Raw genomic sequence first — 27,432 nt, 5'->3', positions numbered from 1 at the left:
CCCTAATAAGAGGAATTCCATGCGTGCTATTAAAAAAGATCACGTTGTCTGAGTCTCTGAAAAAGTTCAGTAATCTTTAGCGCTACTGCTCTAACTTTTTTGTGTCCTTCATACCACTGTCGTCACTCTGGGCTCTAACGCCGTCAAATTGTAGGTTTGAAAAGTCAAAAATACCCTTAAGTTTAAATATGTTATTAATTTTTTTGAGCATCTTAACGGTTTTAAATGAAAAAACTCAAAACTAGAAAGTTGTAGATCTCGTCGAGATTTATAATTTTTATATAAAAATTATCTTTATTTAATTCCGCAAAAAAAGATATATTAATCATATCAAATCATATTTTTTGCGGAATTAAATGAAGATAATTTTTATATGAAAATTATAGATCTCGACGAGATCTACAACTTTCTAGTTTTGAGTTTTTCATTTAAAGTCGTTAAGATGCTCAAAAAAACTAATGACATATTTAGACTTAAAGGTATTTTTGATTTTTCATACCTGCAGTTTGACGACGTTAGAGTCCAGACTGACAACCGTGTATATAGAATAAAAAAAAGTTAAAGTAGTGACGCTGAAAACCGCTGAACTTTTTTAGATGGTCACGTAATATCATGATCTTTTTTAATAACACGTGAGGAATTCCCCCTAATAATAATAACATAACAAGCGGATTCACATTTGGTTACCTCTGGTTACCTCTGAACTTCGGAAAAGGACGTGACCGAGAGACTGCGAGGGTGTGTCGTGTGTGGGGGGAGAGAGAAGGGAGGACCGGCGAGGAGGGGAGAGAGAGAGAGGACGTGTGTTGCCCCCCATTAAAAAGCACACGCCGCTGAGCTCTACTAGCACAACTGCTCCCTCCGCCCGTCTCTCTTGCGGCGGTGGAGGATTAGGAATTGAGCTCACGGCAAGCTCGGGGAGTTACTGATCAGAATCCATCTGATTCCCACGCGCGCAGGCGCAGCTGCATTCCGCGTTCCAAGGCGGCGGGAGGCGGGTCTTGAATCCAGAAACGCTCTCTCCGCGTCGCTCTCGGCGGCAGCGGCGGGGCAGAGCGCCGTGGTGACTGGTGAGAAGAAAAGAAGCCGTGCTTGCTTCAGAGTGTCGGTGGTGCCGGTGTCCCATTTCCTCCGCGCGACTGTTGTTCGAGCCTTCAGTTCCCGGTGGCGGCAATGGCGCCAGGCCTGGGGTTGGCCTACCCGTGGGGGAGGGATGTCCGGCGGGGCACGCCGGTGGTGGTGACCATGGAGAACCCCAACTACTCGGTGGTGGAGATCGACGGGCCCGAGGCGGAGGCGCTCCGGGCTGGCGGCGTGCCTCCCACCATGGACAAAGGCCGGGGCCGGAGCGCCAAGCAGTTCACCTGGGTGCTGATCCTCCGCGCGCACCGTGCCGCCGGGTGCCTCGCCTCGCTCGCCGCCGTCACCTGGGCGCTGCCGTCGGCCGTCGCGAAGCGTTTCCGGCGGGCCGCCGCCGCCGAGGGCCTCGGCCACGGCCACGGCCGGGGCTGGCTTCTCTACGGGTTCATCAAGGGGCTCTTGGCGCTCTCCGTGCTCGCCCTCACCGTCGAGCTGGCGGCCTACTGGAAAGGGTGGCACTTTCAGAGGCCGAATTTGACCGTGCCTGAATTGCATGTGCCGGAGGTGGAGGACATTCAGGGGTGGCTGCACACGGCGTACCTGGCCTGGATGTCGTTCCGAGCGGACTACATCCGGCGGCCGATCGAGTTCTTGTCCAAAGTTTGCATTTTGCTGTTTGTTGTCCAATCGTTGGATCGGCTCGTCTTGTGCATCGGGTGCTCCTGGATTAAGCTCAGGAAAATCAAGCCAAGGATCGAAGGGGACCCATTCCGGGAGGGTTCAGGGTATCTGCACCCAATGGTGCTTGTTCAGATTCCTATGTGCAATGAAAAGGAGGTAAGGAGCTGAGTTTCCTTATGCAGCTTGTGATGTGCTGGTTCATTGGGTTGTGGATGACAGAATCATTCTTGCAACAGGTCTATGAGCAGTCGATTTCAGCCGTCTGCCAGCTAGATTGGCCTAGGGATAAGTTTCTAATCCAGGTGCTTGATGACTCGAGTGACGAGAGCATTCAAATGTTGATCAAAGCAGAAGTTTCTAAGTGGAACCAGCAGGGTGTGAACATTATCTATCGGCATCGGGTGTTGAGGACTGGGTATAAAGCTGGGAACCTCAACTCTGCAATGAGCTGTGGCTATGTCAAGAATTTCGAATTTGTTGCCATCTTTGACGCGGACTTTCAACCAAGCCCTGATTTTCTCAAGAAAACAATCCCACATTTTGAGGTAAGAGTTGTGTATTCAATTCTACTATATCAGCTGCTGTGTGTCCACTTCATACTATAGTGCAAATCTTTGGGTGATTCAGGGGAACCCTGAGCTTGGACTAGTTCAAGCCCGATGGAGCTTTGTGAACAAGGATGAGAACCTCTTGACCCGCCTTCAGAATATCAACCTTTGCTTCCACTTTGAAGTGGAGCAGCAGGTCAATGGGGTCTTCTTGAACTTCTTTGGGTTCAATGGAACTGCTGGAGTTTGGAGGATCCAAGCTTTGGAAGAATCAGGAGGCTGGCTTGAGCGGACAACCGTGGAGGATATGGATATTGCTGTTCGCGCACACCTGAATGGATGGAAGTTCATCTTCTTGAATGATGTGAAGGTACATTTGAATAACCATAGCATTTCACATAGCAATCGGTGATGTCCATGTGGAAACTGATTTTTCTTGGCATCATCATCATCATCCAGGTCTTGTGTGAGGTTCCAGAATCTTATGAAGCATATCGGAAACAGCAACACCGGTGGCATTCTGGCCCAATGCACCTTTTCCGGCTGTGCCTTCCGGACATAATTACTGCCAAGGTATGCAATCCTGATAGCTCGAAGTTGGAACTTGTGCTGGGGATCAAAGTTCCTTTTCTCGGGGGTATGAATCAATATTTTTCTTTTGACGAAAATTTGCTACTTTGAATGCAGATCTCCTCATGGAAGAAGGCAAATTTAATACTATTGTTCTTTCTTTTGAGGAAGTTGATACTTCCTTTCTATTCTTTCACATTATTTTGTGTCATTCTTCCACTAACCATGTTCGTTCCCGAGGCCGAGTTGCCTGTGTGGGTCATCTGTTATGTGCCGGTTTGCATGTCCTTCTTGAATATTCTGCCATCCCCAGGATCATTTCCCTTCATTGTACCATACCTCCTCTTCGAGAACACCATGTCAGTGACCAAGTTCAATGCAATGGTCTCTGGGTTGTTCAAACTTGGGAGCTCCTACGAATGGGTTGTCACCAAGAAGTCTGGTCGATCATCTGAATTGGATCTCTTGACATCAGCAGAAAAGAATAGGAAGTGCATCACACTTCCTCAGCTCCAGAAGCGATTGCCTGAAAACAGTGAATTGATCGAGATCAATGCGCGAAAGGAACAGCGAGAGAAAGTGCCAGATGACGCCAAAAAGGCTAACAAGATCTACAAGAAGGAGCTTGCTCTTTCTCTGCTCCTACTCACTGCTGCGACTCGGAGCCTCTTGTCTGCTCAAGGGATTCATTTCTACTTCCTTCTGTTCCAGGGGGTGTCATTCCTTGCCGTTGGCCTTGATCTAATTGGTGAACAGATAAGTTGATTCCTTGCATGCTATTGTTCAGACAGCATGGAAATCACGCATATGTTCATACATACAGTGATATTCAAAATTCTAAACATCCCGTTCATGCTTAGAATTTTGCTTCAGAATTGCAACCCTGCTCAACGACAAAGGGGAGTGCAATTGGTTCTGCAGTTCAGTTCAGATTCAGGGCACAAACCCGGAAAGCCCAGCAGTACGTAATAAACCTAAGAGTAGATAGCTCTTGTTCATCTGTACACTGTCAGTAAATGTTCCAGCAGTGTTCATATATAGAGTTCTATTCCGCCGATGTTCTTTGAGGCCTCGTTCGCTTCGCTGAAAAAACAAGCCGAAACACTGTTTTGGCTGATTTGTTATAAGAGAAAAACACGGTTCCGGTTGAAAAAACAAGATGAAAAAGACGGATTATAAAAGAAGCGAATAGGGCCTGAAAAATGTGTACCGTGTTCATTTGTAAATCATGATACGCGAAATTGGTTCCGAAGAAGATAAACTGTGAACATGTACAAATTCTGTTTGATATTTGTCGCCCTCCTAGCTAGGTGAATTGCATTGCAGCCTACTATCTTGTTGTCTGTCGGTGGATCTGCTTTCAGAGTTCTAGCCAACAGGCAGGTAGTTGGATCAACTATTGGTGCAGTGAACTTTGTTCTCACGCACCATCATAACTTCATAAGGGCATCTAGCAATTTATTTGTGGTGCACCGGCGTCACAATTGTCCTCTCACTTTCGTTGAAGATGCTATTACAGGGTTCCAGCTACCTCTGTCCTGATTACTAGCGATGACTGGTACGTGCCAGCAGGTTGCTACTTGCAACTGCTAAGATCTCTGATCCCAGAAGTAAACACAGTTCAGATAATCAGATGTGCAAAACTGAATTGTGGAGATGGGATTTCACTTCCTGTCATCTGAAAGTTTCTGAACTGTGCGAAAAGAAAATTGGTAAACTTGCCTTGACAGGTCAATACAAGCAGCCAAAATTCTGTTCATGCTTCATTCAATACGTGAAACGCTGGCCATTTCTGTTGTGCCAACGTTTTATTAGTCCAAATTTTGTTGATTTACCAATTGAAAAAAAAAATGCTGATTATCTTGCAGTGCCAACTAGCACTACTTTCTTTGCCATCTAAAGTAAAGCACCCCAGTGCAATGCTACAAAGGAAGTGATGCTGCTGAACTTTTTTTTCTTTTTTTCTTTTTGAGATGCTACTGAGCTGCATTGAGATGGAAGAAGTACAACAGTCCTTAAAAGGCTCTTTTATTCATCTGACAAAGCCATTAAACTTCTTTTTACTCCATTGCTGATCTACGCTTCCAGGCACCATGGTGTCATTAGTGCAGCTCATCTGATGTGATCTGATCTCGCCAGGCCATCAAGGAGGGAGTAAACGCAACTTTGCTCGCCGATCAGCAATCACTCGCTAGTAAAGAGTCACTGATCAGCAGAACAGCAGTACAACTATTGCCTGTGATTGCACATGAACATGAGCACAGAGGTAACGTTAGCACTGCTTGTTTGGAAATGCAACTCCATCCAAGATGAAGATGAACCATCGGTGCTTGTGATTGCCCAACGTACGTCAGTACGAAACACATGTTTTTCGCAGATTGTTCCCATGATGTGTCGGTGGGGAGACAGGAGGGCTGGTGGGAGGACTGTTGGGGAGGACGAGAGCACCAGAACCTCTCTAACTGCAACCAATGGCACAGCGGCAGCGGAGCCCGCTGCTCTCCGCAGATCCGTATCGCGGGCTCACGGCCGCCGTTCTTTCTGCGGCACAGCCATGTGCGTAGGTAGGACCTCGACGGCCTCGCTCGCTCCCTACCGGCCCCCCTGGCGCGATGGGAAGGGAGTGTCACATTTTTGGCGAGGCATAATACGTGGCGTTGATTTGACAGACGGCGACGATGGACAAATGGAGGCCGGCCGATGCGGGCGACGCCGACACGACGGGGAGGGGCCGGCCTCGTGCTGTCGTGCATGCGAGTGGTTCGGGGCGCAGCTCCGCGGTGTCGGCCGAGGTGTGCCAAACGGCTGCTCTGTGCTGTGTCAGACCGAAGAATTCACTGCAGAGCGCTGCCACGACGAATGTTCGTCGTGCCACGGTTTCTTCGTTGGCTGTTTAGTTCACTGCCATAGTTTACTGCCACAACTATGACACGCCACACTTTCTTAACATCTTGTCCCACATGTCATAAACTTAATTTCGTGTCAAACCTTTTCACAAGTGTGGCTTCAATTTTGATCGCCACATTTTCTTTGGTATCCATAATTTGCCGAAGTTTAGACATGGTAAGTTTCGGTCACCAACCAAAACTACCGTTTTCAGTGAATTCAGGTCCACAGTCCACTTGCCTTTCGCTCACTTCTTCGTCGCATTACATGTCCTACAGGTTCTGTGCTTACTCGTCCTTTTCCTTCCAGTAACAGCGAGGCCTGCAGCTGCTCCTGAACGCTTGTACCAGAAGAAGAAGAAGAGCATTCGGCCATTCCTGATACCGCTCTGACCATGGACCGTGTGGGTGGATACTATCACAATATCCGGTTAGTTGTGTTAGATGGTTGTCTTAGGGTGCGTTTGGTTTGCTTAATATCCCTAGAAAGGAGATAGCGGTCCAAGGAAAACGGTGTTTGATTCGCGGACGAGCGGATATGGATATCACTGACAGGGGAATATTCTCTCGGATGCTGGATATCATTGCCACCAAAAAATTGTCTGACGAGCTCATCCATGTTTTCTAATCTTCATCAATAATAAATAATTAATGATTATTAGTTTGTTATATTATTGCTTAGTAATTATGATGTCAAGATTAATTTTGATAAGTGCTAATAGGTTAATTAGTATATGTTTTGTATTCTAATTAGGATAATAATTATGCTAATTAACATATTTTATTTTTTAGTAAATTAACATATTTTATTTGTAATATCGGAAGCAACAAAAACAAATCTCTTCTGGAAGATGTACATGAATTGCATGTCCTCTCTCTTTTTTTTCTGCCCAGCGGGCCGTGACGGCCCACGGCATCCTGTTGAATTTCTAGCTACGGCCCATACAGGTTCCAGTGGCGGGTGGATAGGCCTACCGAGACCGTCCTGAGTATAGATGGCCAACGGACCGGCCCGAAGGGGGTCGGGCCAGCACGGCACGCGTGCCACTCGGGCCATGCCGAGGCGGGCATCGTGCCTGACCAACGGCCTAGGCACGGCCTGCTGGGGTTTTTTTTTGGGCTGGGCCGGCCCGAAAAGCATGACCCATTCAGCGTGTCGGGCCAGCCCGGGGCCCACGACGAATTGCGAGCAGCCAGAGAGAGGGGGAAGGGGAGCAAGCGTGAGCGAGCAACCGGAGATCGTGGCGTCGGGGCAGAGCTCGTGGCCGAATCTGGCGTCGGGGCGGAGCTTGGGACCAGCGCGCTCGTTCCCGCGGCGGCCAAGGCTGTTCCCAGCGGCGTCACTCGACGAGAGGGAGGGGGCATCGGCGTCCGCGCTCGGCTGTTAGCCGTCGGCGGCGGCGCTACGAGCGAGGAGGTAGCGCCACGCGGCGTCACGAGCCGGAGGGGATGGGGAAGAAGGAGCGGCGTGCGCTGAGTCATGGGTGAGGCGCGGCTGAGGGGAGGAGTCACGGGAGGAAAGCGGTGTGGACGCGCGGTGCGAGCCACGACTCATGAGCAGGAGTCGGGCGCGGGGGAATGGGACAGTTAGGGTTATAGTGTGCACAGGAGTACAAGACTTGGGCTCTTAGCAGGCCAGGCCAAGGTGGTTACCGGGCTTGCCACTAAAATGCGGGCCGTGCCGTGCCAGCCCGCGTGCCTAGGGTGTGGCCCAAGCACGACCCTATGCATCGGGCCATGCTGGCCTGGGCCTGCACAATATCGGGTCATGCCGTGCTTGGTCCGGGCTAAAAAACCGTGCTTCAGACCGTGTCAACGGGCTACGGGCTGTATGGACATTTATAGTCCTGAGCTCCTAGCGCGTGTCAGCTCTAAACAATTTGTCAGATTGTGTCACCAGGCCCTGAGTAGCGCACGTGATGGGGTAAATGCTGCCCACGGGCCACGCGGCGAAGAGGACGTGCACATGAGCACATCACATGCAGCGGCAGCAAGAGAGCGCGCACGGCTGTTACACTAGCAGGGCCCTGATTGTTAGCCATGCCAGTCGTCCAACAGAACGCGCATTAAACTTGGGGAGCTGTGAGTTACTTAGCTAGGTTCGTCGTCGTAAAACATGTACTCACTCTATCTTAATAAAGAGAATACAATTATTCTCACTTTGCTTGAAATCAACAATTTCATACTTGATCAATTCATCAATACGAAAAATTACTAATTAAATATCATTAAAATGTTATGAAATATATTTTTATAGAAAATGTATGAGACATTAATAATGATACTATTTTTCATAAATTTGGTCAGCCTTGAGAAAACTTGGCTCATTTCAAATATAGAATTGCATTTTTGGGGACATAGGGAGTACGTTTAGATTTAAGTCCCTGATTTAGCATGAACACTCCTATTTTTGGTGAATTATTTTCTTAAGGGAGAAGTCCTTTTTTTTACCATGAAACCATTGCCATAGTTTAGTTTTAACCACAGAACTCAAAAACAAAAAAATGTAACTATTAAAGTTATTCACATTTGGCCATTTAGGCTATTTTGATGGTAGTTCTGGGTTACTTGTGGCAGTGGGCCCATATGTCATATCTTCTCTTCTGTTCATCTCTCTCTTCTTTCTGTTGCCCCTCTTCCACACTGTGCTACCACATCCTCCCACTTCCTCGACATACTCGGCACCATGATGGTCACTACTATCTCACTATGATGATAACAACAAATGATGACAAGGAGCAACTCCTTTATGCCGATGCCTAAAGGACATCCTCCTTTGCGGATGTTGCTTCCCTCTTGAGGCGGACAACAACACCACCCACATCGCCACATCAGTCATCGTCGTTGTCTCTAGTGGTAGGTAGTAGCTAGTAGCTAGTCTAACTGCTCCTCAATGAGTGCTACCACGTACAATGAGTAGTCCACAACACCACCTCCAAGCGAGCACAAAGCAATAGTCGGTCTCAACAAGCCCTCGCTAGCCTGTTGAAAGCCCTATGTTTGATTTTGGTAATTGAGAAAACTAGCTAGTGGACGAACCTCTTGCCAAGTGTTTGATTAAGCTAGGTTAAGTCCACACCTAGATGGAGATCAAGGCTTGGAGATGGATGAAGGGTGATCAATTAACATGGAGCAAGCTCTCACTAGGAGAAGAAGAAAGATAAAAACAAAATCCAAGTTGTGAAGGCAAAGGTATAAATAGGGATTTTGTTTTGCCGGTCAAGACACAATAGAGTGCGTGGTCGAGTATAGGATAGATAGTCGTACTATTAAGAGAAAATCTCCAAAGTTCAAATTGGTTATCTAAGTGGCACTAAGCATGAAATTATACTACGTATGCATTTGACCTAGTAACGAGGTGAGATAACGTGAAAACCCTTTGAAAAATGTTTGTGAAAGTCCTAACTCACTTGCACACATGTTGGAACACTTGGAGTTGGCACATTTGAAAAAAGGGGTTAAAAACCGAGCTAACAGAAGCTTTGGATGGGCATCGCATTGATCCGATGGACCCCGTCGGAGCATAAGTTACATTGTGTGCGACTAAGTGTTAACTTTGCCTAGGGTTAGGCATCGGGTGGTCAGATGCTAGGCATCGGACCAATCCGATGGTCCTAAACCTTCTCTGGGTCGGCTTTGGACAACATCAGATCGGGAGAGCCTATAATCCGATGGTTGCTCAAAGGGCACCATAGGACTATAAGGAAGCACCGTTCACTAGAGTGGCCCTTACTTGTTAGCGTGCGTGAGGTTTGAAGGTGGCATCAGATTAATCTGATGCTTGGCATCGGTCCAATCCAATGGCCAGATGAGCGCTATGGGAGCTTTCTGTGTTGCATTGAATTGGGTGCGACATTAGTACGATGACCATCGAAGTTGCTGCATCGGAGGAAGCGTTGCACTAGTTGTTGCCCCGTCAACAGCTAGTTTCTGTCTGGGCCACGTGCGAAGCATCGGATCGGAGCAAGCACAGGAGCATCAGACCATATGCTATGTTCTACTATAACATTGCATATGATATGTTGGGTAGGATCTGATGCTCATAGGAGCATCCGATGCCCATAATTTTAGTGTAGTTAAGGGTCCCAATGGCTCTATTCCAAGGGGGCTTATAAATAGGTGTTGGACGGCTCTTAGTGAGCTCTCTTGGCATTCTAAGCAAACCAACACACTTATGAGCATCCAAGAACACCTCCCACTCATCTCTTGACTTGTGCTTCATCCAAATTGAGTTAGGGAGAGATCTAGCGCATTTGCTTTAGAGTTTGCAGCTAGTGGCACTAGTTCATCGATTGGGCTACGGGTTTCTTGTTACTCTTGGTGGTTTACACTACCTAGATGGCTTAGAGTAGCTTGAGGTCATTGAGGAAGATTGGTGATTGTTCTTCGCCTCTAATATGATTCTTGTGAGAGGTATTGATCCCACCTCGCGGAGTGCAAAGGGTACTCTAGTGGAATGCTCGTGGATAGTTGGAGTGCACAATTTGAGTGATTCTTGTGGCTCCCTTGGTGGGTCTAGCTTGTCATGCTAGTGAGCTCATGAATTATCACATGGGGACTTGCCATAATGTGGATGTAGGTTGCCGGTTGTAACACCCTCGGTGTTACCCTGTACAATCGTTTGCCAAAACACTGCATAGCATCATATTTATGTGTAAATGCATGTGATACAGGGCGTAAATCAAAGTACGTAACGTAAAACAACCAACGGAAATGCTTAACGATAGGTCGTTCGTGACCTATATAATTTTCAAGTACGGATGTTCGCGAATTTTTATTGAACGAAAATGCTATAGAACGTATATACGGAATTTTAGTAAAGTTAGAAGTACGCACCGTGTAGGTGACGCTGAAATACCTACGGTCAAGAAATGAATCCACTAACTAGCATACCTAGTAGCTTGGAAATCGAATGTGACGCGAATCCGATCGAGCCTTAGTCGAATTTCTAAAGCTAAAAAACGGGTTGACAAAGACGAGTTTGGCAATTTTTGTAGGGAATTTGGGTTAAGCAATGGTATGATGTTTTAGCTTGGTTTAGTAGCCCCATGTATCCTTTTGATCACCGTGAAGTGGGTTTAGGTCGAGAGACAACCTTATGGTAGGATTAGAGGCTTTAAAATTCATGCTCAGCGTGATATCGGTGGGTTCGCAGGTAGTGCGCGGTCACCACACGTGGCCCTGGTGTTGCCATGTCGGCCTTGCCCGTGTTGGCCGGTCAAGGCCGCCCTGGCTGGGCTGCGACCTGGCTAGGCTGGCCATTGTGATTGTCTCTGGCTGCTGCCCCCTCCTTAGCCACCGTCGCGCTGCTGTCTCCTTCTTCCGCTTACGCCGTGGTCCCACCTAGTCGCTGCCGTCGTCTCGGCGGGGTGCTGCTCGCCCGTGGCCGATCACCTCCCCATGTGTGCCTATCCACCATCGGCTGTGTCCCGCCGAGGCGGCATGGCGTCCCTCTATCGGGTCTCTACAACTTGCGTCGCGTCGTCGCTGCTGCTGCTGTGCGCCCCCGCTGCATCGTCACGTGGCCTGGCCACCATCATCTTGCGAGTTAAGGCGCTGCGGTCGCACATCATCGTGTTGGCCTCGTACGCGCACGTGGAGCCGTCATCCGTCGCACCATTGTCCTCTTCCATTTAGTGGTTGTGCCACGCCGCGCTCCCCATCACAGTCGCCTTGAATGGCGTCGCACCGGTCGACCGAGCCACGCTAAGGTCAACTCGCAGAGCCTGGCCCATCCATGTAATTGCGCATGCCTAGAGCTTGAATTGGAGCCTAGCTTCGCGCCAAGCTTGCCACTACTGCAGTCGTATGGTGTCAGGCTTCAATTTGAGGTTTCCCCCACCGTTGACCCCCTTAAGACCGAACGGCGTCGTCCACCTAATTGGCCTCACACCGTCCACCTCCGTCCAATTAACCGTGCACCCAACTAGCTCTGGTGGTTAGCTCGCGATTGGAGTCGACCCGATGAGCTTTCATCCTCCAGTGAGGTACTACGGAGCATTTCCCTTGTGGTGGTGCGCCATGGCCGTCGGGGTGGGTGCTCGGCCAGGGCGTTGTTCCTTACCCCTTTGTCTCAATTGAGCGGTGCTTTTGTGTCTCCTTGACTTGGTTGCCTCTCCTATGAAATAGTTTCACCAAGGGTGCAACAAGTCACCGAGAATGCCGTTGTCACGCTTGCCGTGAACCAGAGCAACCCTGCGCATGTGGCCAACCACCTTGCTGAGCCTCGCAACTTCGTCCAGGCTATCCTACACGTCTTTGGTGAGGCCCTCCTGCTTCTAGGGTAGATGATTGAATCGGTTAGGGCCGAGGCTCGCCGGAGCGCGTGGCCGCCTCCGGCAAACGTGGTGTAGATGCTATGTCCGTGGCTAGCTTGTTCGGGAGTAGAACGGGTATATCTAGGACCTCTAGAATGTTATCAGCACTCTAGGCATGGAGTCTAGGTAGTGATGATAGCACTAGGCTAGATGTTTTCGCCGGCATCAGTGTCACCACGGCCAAACCCCGCTGTGGTGCATGGCCACGCCTCTATGAGGCACCAATCATGGTGTTTTATACCTCTATCAACTGCGATTGTGATAAAGAGTGTCATGGTGGTGATGTTTGCTGCCGAGGAGGTCCGTGCTCATCGGCGTTTGGCCGGAGATGCCACAGCCTCTAATAATTTTTGGCCAGGGACTTTGGAACAAGAATTCAAAGTAAGTCGGGGGGAGGGGGGGTTAGTGAGAGCGTCAGAGAGAGAGGAAAATAGTAGAAAGGACTGTGGGTCCATTTGGTTGAAAGCCGGAGGCTCTTTTGCATAAGCGTCGGCGCGCGCACAGGTCTCCCCTCTGTGGGCCACTGTCGTGCGTGGGCCGAGCCGCGTGGGTTGAGCCACGTGGGCCGCGGCGGTGTGCTACGCGTGCGCGCGTGATTTGCGGGAGTGGGCCGCACCGCTTGCTCGCGGGCTGCACGGTGGATTTTGGTTTTTCATTTTCCAGTGAATTAGTAAAGGTTTATTCAATTTAATGTTGAGCTGAACTTTGAAATTTATAGTAAATTATGTAGATGTCTAAAAATAGTGAAACAAAATTTATTAGGTTCACAAAAATGCTATCTAGCTGCTGGTGTAGTTAGTTTATAGTTATCTATGATAATGGTAGATTCATTAATTCATTTAGGAGAGCGTAATATGATTTAGCTTAATATTTGTAGGAATTTTTGTGGCAAATTGGTGATAGCTTTAGCCATGAAATTTTTATGGTAGGTTCATTAGATTATTATGTGTTCACGATAATTTTTGTAGCCCTTGAGTAGGTTGATAAATAGAGTGCTAGTACTCCTTGTTTTAGTATACATATAGTAAATCGGTATTAAGAGTAAGAATGCCTTGCTAAGATAGTACATGCCATGTTTCATACTTGTTGGTGGTAACAATAGGTAACTTAACACCTTAGTCGGTAGAACTAGCTTAGTAGCTTGATAGGTGTGTTCGTATTTTAAGAGTTGCTGTTGCCGTATTACTAAGTGTTGCATCATCATTTCATGCATGTAGATAACGAGTTGGTAGAGTTCGTGCCTGCGGACGAACAGGATTTCGAGGAGATCATTGAAGAGTACGAGGAGGATATTCTCATTTAGGAGGCAGCCCCAGAGGCATTAGTTGCTGACTTTGTTGACACACCGCCTGCCCAAGGCAAGCCCCGGTGCATAACCCTTATTTTGAATGATCACTGGATATATATGATGTGCATTTACATTACAGGCATTTTATGGAAACTACATGCATAAATATATCTACCTATGAGTCATACTAGTATAGGTCGAGTAGCTGCTATGCTTAGGATGTCGGTAGCGTGAGTAACCTATCGTTACTCACAATAGGTGATTATTATCACTCATGATAAAATGGTGGAAAGAAAAATGGAGACCGTGCAGGGATATGATTTGGGTATTGGTGGGTGTAAGAGGTTGTGTCCTGTGGCCAATGGGACATAGCTTGGTTATACTTTTTCTCTGTCTGTGTTGGTTAAGGATCGGCCGTTGCAATGGACACTAGGCAAGTTACATATTTATTATCCCGAGCACATACTTGGGTATGGGCGTAAAGAAGGCTTGTTGCTCTCTTGTCGTGGGTTCCGGCTCTTTCCAGACCGACTGATTGGAGGCGGGGATGGTGGAGGTCTAAGCACCGCACTAAGTCCGAGACTCAGGAGCGGGGGCTTAGAGTCCAAGTTTGGACGGGGACCTGGACCCCTTGATAGGAGAGTGGTGAGTTGGTCCTGCTTGTGCCTAGGATACAAGCAGAGCGTGTGTTTCGGGGTACCTAGCTGGGCACATTGATTTGCGAATCGCCGCCGTGTTGGTACGACTTGTCTAAACTCTAGCATCGTAGTAAGAGCTAAAAGATGAAAGGTGATGAAATATAACTGTTTGCTCAATTCTTGTTTGAAAGTAGAACAGGTGTTTACATAGAATGGCTAGGTAATAAATTAATCATGACTGCTAATATTAACTTACATAAGGATTCACTATTAGTATTGCTTTCTGCAAAAAGAAAACCAGCAAACCATAAAGTTTATCATATTCCTTGGAGTCGGGAAATTATTTCCACTAGTCGGATAAGTCTTGCAAGTACATTGTGTACTCAGGGTACTGCTTGAGATGTAGCCGTTGTGTGAAGGATTCTTCTGGTGGGCACAGACGGATCCTTGCTTATTATCGATAGATGTTTACTTGCTGTTTATTTTTATTCCGCTGTTTAATATTCCGCACTCTGAATTTGGTAATGTAATAATACAATTTTTAAGAACTCTGGACGTATAAAATGGACTAAGCAATGTAAACTTGTTCTCATTATTGGATCCTGCGGGAAAATGTGGATTATTCGGGCTCTCCCTTGGGGTGTGCTCGACGGAATCCACCCAATGTAGCTCGCTCTCGGGGCGCTTAGTGTCTAGTGAAAGACGAGCGCCTCCATAAATGTATTATTTCGGGCGGTTCTGCCATATCGGCAAGCAACCGAGCCTTAGGGATAAATCTTGTGTCTTCACTTGCCCTCATTGGTTTGCTCACTACTCTCACTTGTGCTTACTTTCATTCCTTACTTGTGAGTGGTAGTTGTTTGCCTTGCTAGCTAGAGTAGGATAGTAGTAGTTGTAGTTGTAACTAGTGTTAGTTACCTTGTTTAGTAGCTCTCTTGTGTTGTTCTTGGTAGTTGTAGCTTGTGTGTTGTTGTGAAATAGAATAGAAGCCAAGCTACTAGAACTTTGTAGGGGCTTGCATTGGGTGAAATAGAGCTAGAGCAAGTAGTTGCTATTAGGGCTTCTTGTTGTACTAATCAACCTTAGTATTATGTTGTGTAGAGAAAACTTTTATAGGCTATTCACCCCCTTCTAGCTATCTAGATCCTTTCACCTATGTGCTAGGCCCCTCAAGAAGATTCAGATGGCACTAACAATGTAGGAGGCCACGATGCACCTGATCCACGCATCATGGGCTGAGCTTGTCGCGGTCGGGCTGCATGTCGACCATGCTGTGGCCCCCCTACCATGGGGATCAAGGTGTTTGATGCCATCCATAGCCTCAAACTGCCACTCCTGACTCCCATGCTGTGGGCACAACTAGGGACCTGCCCAGGTATCTTTTCATCCTGGCCCAGCTCAAGGAGGAGCACAAATTCCTCGCCAATAACTGTGGGCTCATTGTTGAAAGGTCCTTGTTTGGTTTTGGTAATTGAGTGACAACTTAGGTGGACTAATTGTGTTTATGTGAGATACACAGGTGATTAGTCCACAGGTACATGTGTGTGAGCAACATATGCCATGAAGGTGAAAATGGCTTGGAGATGTTACAAAGCTCACACATGTGATGATGAAGGAGCTTAAATGCACATGAGACATGACATTGAGTCATGTGATCAAGGTGGAGAAGATCAAGACAAGACTTGGCTTGATGGACCGGTTGCAAGCATGAAGGGTAAGTCAAAGGCTTTGGAGTGATGGACCGCGTGGCGGTGAAGCTTGAGCAAGACTTGGCACCGATGGACGATGGCAACGGTGAAGAGCGAGTAGAGTCAAGATCAATGAACCAATATGATCATGTGATGATATGAAGTGGATCATATCATTGTTGATCGTATTGGTGCATATGTTGCATCGACATTGAAGGAGATGGAATGGAATGCGCAAGGCAAAGGTATAACCTAGGGCATTTCATTTCACCGGTCATAGGTGTGTAGAGAAGTTTATGACCGGGTTTAGGATAGATGGCCGTACTATCAAGAGGGGCAAACTTATTTGCATATCGGTCATCTAGTGCCACTCGAGTGATCTAACTTTGCATTGTCGCTAGGATCGAGTGGCGTGGCAAGTTGAGTGGCTAACATCCTTTGGGAAATGATTGTAAAAAGCTAACACACATACACATGGTGGTGTACACTTGGTGGTGTTGGCACATTTACAAAGGAGGTGGTGTTTGCAGGGTTGAGATGGGTTTGGGTCGACGCTTTCGGAAAAATAAAATGTCTATTTTCTATTGCGCCGGATGCAAATTATTGGTGGTTAGCACATTGGTGCAAGGGTGAAGAAGTTAGAAGTGAAAACGAGTTGGTCGCGAAGACACTGGCGTCGGTCAACTGACCGAACGCTAGGTCTGAAAGCACCGGACGCTGGCTGGCTGCGTCCGGTCAGGCTGACGTACGGTGACGCAGTAGCTGGAGTGTGACCGGACGCTGGCTGCGTCCGATCGCGTTCGACCGGACATGTCCGGTCATGCTCGGGAGCTTACTGGAAACGACCGGACGCTGAGGGTCCAGCGTCTGGTCAGTTGAAGTTGCTGTGTCCGGTCAAGTCAAGTGACCGTTGGAACCGGGACACGTGGTCGTCTGCGAGCGACCGGACGCTGAGGTCCAGCGTCCGGTCAACACGACCGGAGCGTCCGGTCAGCCCGACCGTTGCCTAGTGAAGGGGTAACGGCTAGTTTAGCCCTTGGGGCTATAAATAGAAGTAGCCTTCGGCCATGGCTGGTGCTGAGCACCTTGGGGGACTTTGTGTCCATGCTGTGCTTAGGAGCCCTCCATCACACATATACTTGATAGTGATCATTCGATTGTGTGAGTGAGCGATTCTAGTGCGATTGCATCGTGAGGTTACATCGAGTGGCACTAGATGATCGAGTTGCAAGCCGGTGGTGCTTGTTACTCTTGGAGGTTGCCACCTTCTAGACGGCTTGGTGGTGGTCTCCGTCGAAGCGCGCAAGAAGCTTGTACGGCGTTCCGGAGAAGTGCTTGTGAGGGGCATTGTGCTCGCCCCACGGGAGTCGCGAAGAGCAACTCTAGTAAAGCGTGTCATTGAGCTACCCTCACTCAAGGGGTAGGTTCTTGCGGCGCCTGACGTGCGGGCTTAGCGGGTGATGCTAATTAGCCGCCGAACCACCAAGTGAGCGGTCGACACAACGGGGACTAGCGTGTTGGCAAACACGTGAACCTCGGTAGAAAAATCATCGTGTCAACCTTGTTCTTCCCATTGATTTGCATCCCTATTACACAAGCTTGCAATTACTTTTATACATATTAAGCTTGTGTAGTTGCTCTTGTAATTAGATAGCTTACGTAGCTTGCTAATTACCTTCTTGCTTGTGTAGCATAGAAGTAGCTCCCTTGCGTGGCTAATTTGGTTTTAGTAACCTTGTTAGTTACATTGCTTAGTTTGTGTAGCTAAGTATTTGCGCTCTCTAATTAGGCATTAGTTGCCTTGTTATTGAGCATTGCTAGTGAGCTTAGTTAGCTTTGTGCTTTTGCTTACTAGCATGTGTAGGAGCTCCCTTGTTGCTTAAAGTACTAGTGGCATAGGTTTGTGTGATCTTGCTCCTAGAATTATTTAGGAGAGCTCTAGCTAGCCCGGCACTTTAGTTGCATAATTAGTATCTTTGCAAGGTGCTAGTGAACATATATAGAGGGGTATAGTCTTGGCTAGACCGATTGTTTTAATTCCGCATTTATATCGGTTAGCCGACGCGATTAAGTTTTAGAAAAAGACTATTTACCCCCCTCTAGTCGCCATCTCGACCCTTCAACTGTGCAGTGGCTCACATAAATTGTTGAGAGAATTTCTTATTTGACACTGAAAAAATGTGTCGTTCCTTTCTTGGCCCTGAAATTTTCTTCGTTCCCTATTTGACACTCACTTCAACTTTCATCCCTAATTTGACACTACCGTCAAATACGTTAGTTAACGGTGTTAACTAGCTGTTAAAAAGACGTTTTTGACTCTAGAAAAAAAAGCGGCGAAGCAAATTTGAGAGAAAAAAAAACATGTGCCTTTTTTTGCAGCTGGGCGCATGCATCAGAGGCGGGCGCAGGTTTTTTTTTCTTCTCAAATTTGCTTCGCCGCTTTTTTTTCTAGGGGCAAAAACATCTTTTTAACAGCCAGTTAACACCGTTAGCTAACGGATTTGACGGTAGTGTCAAATTAGGGATGAAAGTTGAAGTGAGTGTCAAATAGAGAGCGAAGAAAATTTCAGGGCCAAGAAAGGAACGACACATTTTCCCAGTGTCAAATAAGGAATTCTCTCTAAATTGTTGAGTACCTCGGCGACAATGACCTCACTAACCACAATAAGGATGGAGGATGCCAGCATCACTGCCACACAAAGCCCACCATTTCTTCTAGATCAGCTCATCTATGGTAGAATCTATGCCACCGCCTGCAGATGAGGGGGCGGGGTGGGGAGAAGGCGCCCATCGACTGTGAATTAAGAGAGGGAGGCGACGGTGGATGTGCCAAGCCCGTAACATAGCCATGCATTGCGCCCACATGCACCACCTTTGGGGACGTCTGTGCCCGAGCCACTATCATGCTCTGCGCCCCCACTGATAGTGTCGTATTCCCCCACAATGATGTGGAGGGCGGGAGAGAGAATAGAGTAGGATGAAGAGACGAGAGAGGAAATAAACATGATAATATGTGGGCTCCACTACCATGTGTCATCCACGTCAGCGAAACCACCCATCAAAATAGCTCTTTTTGACCAAATGTGAACAATTTTGATAATCGTATGGTCAAAGATTTCTGGTTTGCAGTTCCTTGCCCAAAACAAAACTCTGATAGTTCGATGGTCGAAAATGGACTTATGTCCCTTTTCTTATTGATAGATGATATGACTTCGCTAATCTCAAACTCAACTACTCGGTTTATTGGAGCAACGTACAGCTGATGAGATGTAAGGTAGTGTTTGGTTGCTAGATCCATGTTGGATGGGATGGGATGGGATGGGATGGTCCTTCTTATTGAAGTGTTTGGTTTGAAGATAAGGTAGATGAGATCATCCATATAGAGAAATGTTTATTCAGGTCCAACTCATCCCTTCCACGTTGCTATGCAACTGTCCGCTTCTTTCTCTTTGCATTAGGCGTGGGTCAAGCCGCCGCCTTCTACTGCCTAATCTTTGCAGCCGTCGGCCAACTCCTTCTCACCAACATGCACCTCCTCCACCCTTAGGTTGCACTCTATACACTCGCTTCCCTTCACCGACAGCCAAGGTTGATGGCTTGCCTCCCTCTGGCCTTAGGATGTAGGTCCAGCTCACCGGACAAAGCCTGGTGCTACAAATCTTGAGTAGTCGGGCCATCTATACAGTCCACAACTAAGTCATGTGGTTCTCCTATCTAGATCTGTGGAGACGGTCATCCATGGCCAGCGGTTAAGCCTAGACATTCTCCTTGTCTAGATCTGGGGTGGCGGCCATCCATGGCCCGCGTGTGACCAAGCTTCAATGACCTCCATGCCTCCGCCTGTGTATCTGTCGCGGCCAAGCCTCGGCGTGGTAGTCCATCTCTTTGTCCCAAGCCCTCCACCACCTACACTTCTCTCCTCACACACCATAACCGCAACCGCAAATGGTAGCTGATAGTGCGCCCGTTCTTTTTTAAAGAAAACAGTGCATCCGTTCTTCTTATTTTTTGGAGGAAAATGGTGTCCGTTCTCACTGCCCCTATTCCACATAGTAAACAAAAAATTGAAATCGCCTCTATATATACTCTGAACCAAACAATCGAATGGGATTGTCTTGTTCTCAAAATCAGGGATGGAACCATTCCATCGTCTATTTTCTCAAAATCAAGCACATGATAAGCGCGGGCTGCTTGTTGCATCAAGTCGACATGGGTGTATGGCCTATGTCTAATTTATTTTACCAAACACATGTAAAAGAACGGACGGCTACACCAATTGATGAACTGAGCGGCGTGATCTTAACCGTCGGTTAACTCCATCTTGCACAATGGATCATCAATAAATCAAAGCATCACTAGATCGTCAGCACATGCGTTGTTGAGCGAAGGCGGTTGATCCACGTCGCCTTAGTAGCTCCTCTGAAACTCTGAAGAGCCGCCGGCTGGGTCCTGGCACGAAAGGCTACACCGAATCCACCACCCATCCGTCCTCAATGACCTTTTGCATGCGTACATATCCATATCCTGCAAGATTTGATCGATCAGCACGCGAATTGTCATTCACACGCTGCAGCTGTCTGCCCTAAATCCTAATCGATTATTGCATACATGCATGCTCTGCCCATGCATGCATGCATGCGCTGCGCAACGTGTGTAGGTTAAATTCCGGCGTAGATCTACCCGGCCGCAAGTAGTGTAGTAAGTTAAAACCAAAAGTGACGCAGAGACAGGTTGTTGCTAATCGCGCGGTTACTTTTCTTTCTCAAATCTCATCGGCTTCAAACTGCTGCTTCAGAAACAGAAAAAGGTGTCAAGAACGAGCTGCTGTTTCATCTCGTGCCTGCTCAGATCGGGATCCCTTCACTGTTCATTACACAGTGGCTATCTAGCTAGCATTGTACTTTGCAGCCTTGATTGCCTGGAAGAACAGTGCTGGTGTGCCTACGGGAACACTTATCAGTGAAGCATCGGCTGCAATATGATGGAAAGGCCGGTCCTGCATTGGGCCAAAAGTACCAGGATTTTGACTTAATCGTATATAATATAATTAGATATTGATAGCAAATTGTCTTTATTTTATAAATAACGAACTGCTATAATAACGAACTGCTATAAAACAGTTTTGTCGCGTGATGAGACTCAAATTTCAAAAAATAGAAAACCCTTCAATACGATGTCGAATGAAGATAATTTTTATATATAAATTGTAGACCTCGATAAGATCTACAACTTTATAGTTTTAATTTTTTTTCATTTGAGGACAGTAAGATGCTCGAAAAAATAATATAAAATTTCAGCACCATATTTTGTCACGTGATGAGACTCAAATTTTAAAAAATAAAAAACCCTTCTATACGATGTCAGATGAAGATAATTTTTATATGTAAATCGTAGAGCTCAATGAGATCTACAACTTTGTAGTTTTGAGTTTTTTCATTTGAGGACGTTAAGATGCTCAAAAAAATAATTTAAAATTTCGGCGCCTCCCGAAAATAGAAAACTGCTTTTGAAACCGGCCGAGGACCAAATTCCGTCCGGTTTTGATAGTTGGAGGGTGTTTCTTGACCGGTTTCATAGTTGAAGGTTGAAAATCGAACTTTGGTGCAAGTTGAGGGTTGTAAAGTGTACTTTACCCTTTTATAAATAACGAACTGCTATAATACAATCGTCGTTACGTTCACACCAATTCCATCTGCAGGGTTGTTCAGACCGAGTGACCGACAGACGTACGTATTACGTGACATGCATATGCATCCGATCCGACAAGTGAAGAAGACACTATGCCAGAAACAATCCATTCAGGGTCTGCTTGGAATTCGAAAATTTTTCTCCATGCCAACGATTTTGCTGTGAAATTGAACCTATTCCTGCCATATAGGCCCTTAACAGTTCGCCAACTCGCACGCACGTGCATGGAAACGAGTAGTTTTCATGGCCTGCTGCTCCTTGTGGCGATCGATGAAGCTCGATCAATCATAGAATGCAAATTAAAATGCCGTGCCGATGTGATCCGAATTGAAAAGATTATCTCCGAACTGAATTTTGATTGGAAAAAAACAATCAAATGATCGGCACCTCAGAGCTGGCACATGCATGCGTTAGCTACACGTACGCTCCACGTAGTTTGTCAGTGTTTCTACAAAATGCAGAGGCATTTGCGTCTGCCGTCCCTGTGTTCTGCAAGCAGTGCTTGGGTGCAACAAGCCCATGTTCCTATCTAGCAACAGAGCATGCATAGCAGTGGTGATTGGTGAGATGTAAGGGTCACATGTAGTGTCGCCAACGGCCAGATCAATTGATCAATCTTTCTTTCATTTCCATTTTGACCCCGTTCACTTCGCTGAAAAAATGAGCCGAAACACTGTTCCGGCTGATTTGTTGCGAGAGAAAAACACTGTTTCGGCTGAAAAAACAAGTTGAAAAAGACGGATTATAAGATAAGCGATCAGGGCCTGATGACGGCTTGTGAATTTTCTTCAATAAAATCGACGCAAGGAATTACATAAAATCGACGCAAGGAATTACATTTATCAGTTGGATATATCAACATGCCAAAATACGACAACAAAGTGACATATACAATTGGTGAGTGTTTGCTCACTTATAAGATACACTCATTCTCTATCAATGTGTCCAAGGCCCCAAGCTGGCCACACCGACGGATTATATATCATCCAGTTGCAGATTCTTGCAGTTTACATGCGGCAAGTTGGCAAAGATCACATGGGAATTCCTCCAATCATTGCAAATAATGCTAACAGCTTGATGATGATTACGATTATTAGGACAAGAAGATTTGTCTTAAGTTCGCCTGCGTGCATTTCAGGTGAGAAAGAACAGAGGGTGCACTCTATTGTTCGTCATAGTAAATTAAGACAGCTCAGCAGGGCCTCATGTAATCATGTTTGCGCAAGTTTGGTGTCTAAGCCGAAGTGAGTAAAAATTACAACTGCATGGACAAATTACGAGGTGGATTGAGAATTGCTTTGCCAGAGTAATCGTCTTGAAATCTGGAATAAACCTTTTGATGAAAATTCTGTAAAAATTTGATAAAAGCATGGACGTACGTACACACCAGACGTTTCCCTGATCTATCTATCCATGCATGTCAGACAAGCACAGTAAGAAGACATGCCTTGTGAGAGCTATGCTTGCAGGCTGACAGCTCAGTCTACTGATTAGCAGAACCAAGGTCCACCCACATAGCCAAGTGAAATATCCTTCGCCTCTCTCGCCTATAAATGTCTCCTTGCCGGGTCATACACATAACACACCACACATCCTGCAGATCTAGCTACACATCTCAATCTTAACTAGTCTGTAACCGGAGCTGCTTCTCCTGGGAGATATGAGAAGGAAAGCCATGTTCACGGTGGGGAAGAAGAAGAACAAAGGCGTGGTGTCGCGGATGAGCAGGAGGCCTTTCCAGCATATATATGGCTCTGAGGAGGCTCAGGAGCTGAAGAAGATCGTCCCCGACGCCCATGACGCCGATGTCGACGTGTTGCTCCGGCGGACGGCCGACTACATCTGCATCCTCGAGCTCAAGCTGACTGTCTTGCGGAGGGTCTCAGCCATCTACGGTGTGTGATTTGGGAGGATCACCTTCTGGCACCTTCGTCGTACGTGCTCCACTGCAACATCCACGCACGATCAGAGGTTTTGAGCTCAAAATCTGTTGCGGTTGTAAATTTCATCAAGGGGAGGAGGGGAGAATATTTCTTGCCTGCTCATCTCTTGAGGATTGTGCCCCTCAGCAGTAGTATGTTTGTGGCTTCTATGTGAACGGTACATATGGGAGTTTTTTTTCTTGAATACGTACGAGTGTGCGTATCTTTGTATTAGAAGAAAGCAGTTTATATTACAAGGGATGCCGCAAGCGGCCTTAAAGTACATATGGGAGTTATAGTTTGGATCCAATATGTGTGGTGCATATGGCAGTTAATTAGTTTGCAGGTGAAGCCAAGCCATTGTTATGGTCAGTGGTGTTTAGCCTGTTTGCTTGAAGAACAAGGATCCCTGGAGTTTGGTTTTATTCAGTTTATGGAGTTTTTCCTGTTCAGCTTTCCTTTTAAAGATCCCATGAGAGTGAACTAGTTATTGCTCAAGTAATAGACTATTTGGATACAACGATTTCATCCTTCATTTAACATGTTACGAAAATGAATGGACTTTTTATTGTTTTTGTGTGTGGGATGAATGATCGACACTACAACATGAACAGAAAAAAAAAGACACATAAATCAGTGACGCTAAAACAAGAAAGGTCATAGATGCAGGATTAGAGATGCATCTATCTACCAGGCGTCTCTTCCTAGTTTGCCAGGGCCACATAACAATAGTACACATCTCTAATGTTTACATATTAGAGACTCGTCGATTCAATAACCATCTCTGAATATTTTCATAGACATGCCTCATTCAAGCCCATCTTTGTGAGGTAACATATCAGAGACGAGTACATTTTTAGAGACGTGAATTTAGAGATGCTTGCTTTACCCATCACTAATATGCATCCTAAATTGTCACTAATGTGTCGCAATGGGAGTTGCAACCTTCATAGGAAAAAATAGGCTTCAAAGCCTCTAACATGTAGCAGATGCCAATGAAGGACCTGCCAAACCTAGTCTGTGACCAGTGGTTGGTGTTACGTGACTTTAACCTTATCAACCAGGCTACGGATAAAACCAACACAAACTTAAATCGTCGCCTTGTGGGATCGTTCAAAGCGACATTAGACGTCATTAAAGGAGATTAACCTTAACGGCCGTCGTTTCACTTGGAGAAATGGTCAAGACAACCCAACCATGAATAGAATTGATAGATCAGGAGCTTCTCTTCCCCCACCACATACAATCATTGCCTTCTATCATATCTGACCACACACCCTTACTTCTCCAAGGTGAGACAGGCCAAATTCCAACCAATTTTCTTCTAGTTTGAAAACTTCTGGATGCACATGGAAGGCTTTAAAAAGGAGGTCCAAGTGGCATGGGACAAGCCGGTGAGATCATCGCAACCCCTAAAACAGCTAAACATAAAGCTAACACGAACCGCTAAAGCCATCAAGAAGTCGAGCAAAACAAAGATTGGTGAAGACTGCAACTAGACATGGTCAAGGAGCTTATTCAATAAAACAACAATTTCAACACCACTAGTTTTGCCCTTCAACGGTGAAAGTGGACGGTGATAATAAGCTTCACCACCCTTTGTTTCAAAATAGCAGTGAAAATGATGGTCACTATTGGCTCCTTATACATGTCGGCAGTCATAATCAGAAAAAAAAAACAAAAGGAACCTAGCTTCTAGCATACAGATCCCGCTTCTAGTCAACCGCTGCCATGTCATCCCCTCTGTAGCGGTCATTGCCTACATAGGATTTTTTTGGAAAGAATCCTAACACTATCACCCACTAAACCCACATCATTGCCTCCTCGCCCTGGCCCATTATCGTATCTTTTCTTGGCCCATCGCCGCTGTCGGATTTGAGAGAGAGAGAGAGAGGGGGTGAGGGAGATTGAGGCCGGAGGGAGAGAGGATGAGGAGATCAACTCATGCACCGGAGAGCCACATGTCGAGGCCCATGTGCTACCACGTGGAAGGCCTCTGCCTAGGCCCACGCATTGGGAGCTCTAGTCACGCCCTAGAGGGTAGGGCATTATCGTGGGGCCTCAGCCTGAGCCCATGCACCAGTGGACTATTGTTGGGTGCCGCTGCGTGGGGCCTCCATGCCGGGCCAGGCCACCACTAGAAGCTGAGGGGACGATGAGCGAGAGAGAGAGGTGTTTCTATGTTCACATGGAGAGAGGAGGGGGGAATGGAGACACAAGGATCATAGAGAGGTTGCAGTGGGGCTAAGGATTTGCATGCTCTATGGCTAACCATTTGCCGGACAACACGTTAACACACAAGTCCCACATGTCATAGACCCAGAGAAAACACACGTAGTGGTGAAGAGAGACAAATGCAAGTTGCTTCGGGTAGTTTTTTTTACCGTTGGGTCTTCTCCTGAACCGGCTGTGAAACTCATTTTCACCATCGGTATGGGACAAGAACCAACATTGAAAATAATTTTCATCGCCGATTTTGTTTCAAACCGACAGTGATATATTTTCACCAACGGCTTTAACAAAACCGACATTGAAAAATGTTGTTGATAAATATTGTTTCCATAATAGTGATTCTTTGTCTCGAAATCCCACAAGAAGAAAGGCTCCTCACCCCAAGGAACTCTACATGCTCAAAAAGCTAGAGAATCAGTCCTTGGGACTTGCACTAATTGAAAAAACAAGAGTCCGCCGCCAAAGATCTCAACTTACCTACATGAGTTGAGGGGATGCAAACACTAAATTATTCTAACTTTGTGCGAACTTAAGACCTAGAAGAAAAACACATCCACTACCTACAAACTAATAATTGGTTCGTGTAGACCCATGAGGACAAAGTGAAGGTGACATGGGACCACTTCCAACAACACTTGGGGTCCTTGGTAATTAGTGATGCAACCTTCAATTGAGCCTTTTTAGGGTACCAGCAGCATGACCTTTCCTCCCCTAGAGTCCCTCTTATCACATGATGAGATAAATGAGACAATTCTTTGTATGACTGGGACGAAGCATTAGGCCTGGACGACTGGGGTGTTTGGTTTGAGGAGCCACTCCATCCCAGATGAGGTGGTGCATCATGAGTTCATTCCTCAAATTTTATGGAATGACACCATTCCTTATACTAGTACTAATTATTAGCTTGTAAGGAATGAGGTGATGATGCATCAACCTCTTCCATTCCACAAACCAAATAAAAAAGATGAGAAATGAGTAGATGGTGGACCACCTCATTCCTCAAACCAAACACACCCTTCATGGCCCTATTCTTCCAGGACTGCTAGGACATAACCAAAGATGACCTCACAACAGCATTCAACCAATAAGACAGCACGAGTGACCAATACTTTAACTTGTTGAACACATCAAACTCTATTCTTGTGCCTAAAAAACTCGATGCCAAGCATATGGTGGAGAGAATAAAAAAAGGTTGAAAGAATTTGCTTTTAACATTATAGATATAGAATATAGACAGATATTTTTTGCCTCTGTATTTTCTCTCATTACATCCTTTAATTTCTCTCTCAGTACTTTCAGCCTGTTCGCTTGTTGGTTTCAGCCAGCCCAAACCAGCCAGCCTACAGTGTTTTTCTCTCACAATAAACCAGCACCAGCCAGCCCAAACCAGCCCAGAAACCAACCAACGAACAGGCCGTTTGACTCAATGCAAGTACCCTCTTCTTCACTTTAGCGTGGTCCCTCAGTAGCCAAGTCATCGCTTGCCCATCACCTTCGCTCAGTTCTCCAAAGCCCTTTCCTTACTATTTTCACTCTGTCAAGCCATCAAGTCACATCTTCCTTTAAATCAACTTTAATCACATAGTAAAAATAATTTCATTTGCATTGTTGTCTTCTACTTGATTTGAACTAGCAAGCTTCATTAATGACACCATCCCATATGCGATTGCTTATATCTCATCTCCACTGGCACACATGCTTGCCAATTCATCAATTATGAAACATAATTTCCATGTTGCATTAAAGCTTTGTATGAGAGATCAATAGATAACCACCAAACCATGTCTCTTTTAGTATATTCACCACATGCTTGTCACTTATGCATTTCATATCTATGCCTTGGACTCATTTCTCATCTGCATGTCATTTTGTAGATTTGCTTCATTTGAGCCCAA

At 46.4% G+C, this 27,432-nt stretch overlaps 1 protein-coding gene across 1 annotated transcript; it reads left to right on the top strand.

The window, feature by feature from the left end:
* The first annotated feature begins 772 nt into the window (after nt 1-772).
* LOC136541970 (probable xyloglucan glycosyltransferase 2) lies at nt 773-4,167 on the top strand. Its single transcript, XM_066534176.1, has 5 exons — nt 773-1,917; nt 1,998-2,306; nt 2,389-2,679; nt 2,769-2,882; nt 2,997-4,167. Exons 1-5 carry the CDS (start codon nt 1,174-1,176, stop codon nt 3,642-3,644), a joined length of 2,106 nt encoding a protein of 701 aa, XP_066390273.1. The 5' UTR covers nt 773-1,173; the 3' UTR covers nt 3,645-4,167.
* The last annotated feature ends 23,265 nt before the right edge of the window (nt 4,168-27,432 follow it).

The sequence above is a fragment of the Miscanthus floridulus genome, chromosome 3, assembly GCF_019320115.1.
Source record: "Miscanthus floridulus cultivar M001 chromosome 3, ASM1932011v1, whole genome shotgun sequence".
NCBI classification, from domain to species: domain Eukaryota; kingdom Viridiplantae; phylum Streptophyta; class Magnoliopsida; order Poales; family Poaceae; genus Miscanthus; species Miscanthus floridulus.
This window is presented reverse-complemented; position numbering and strand designations above follow the sequence as displayed.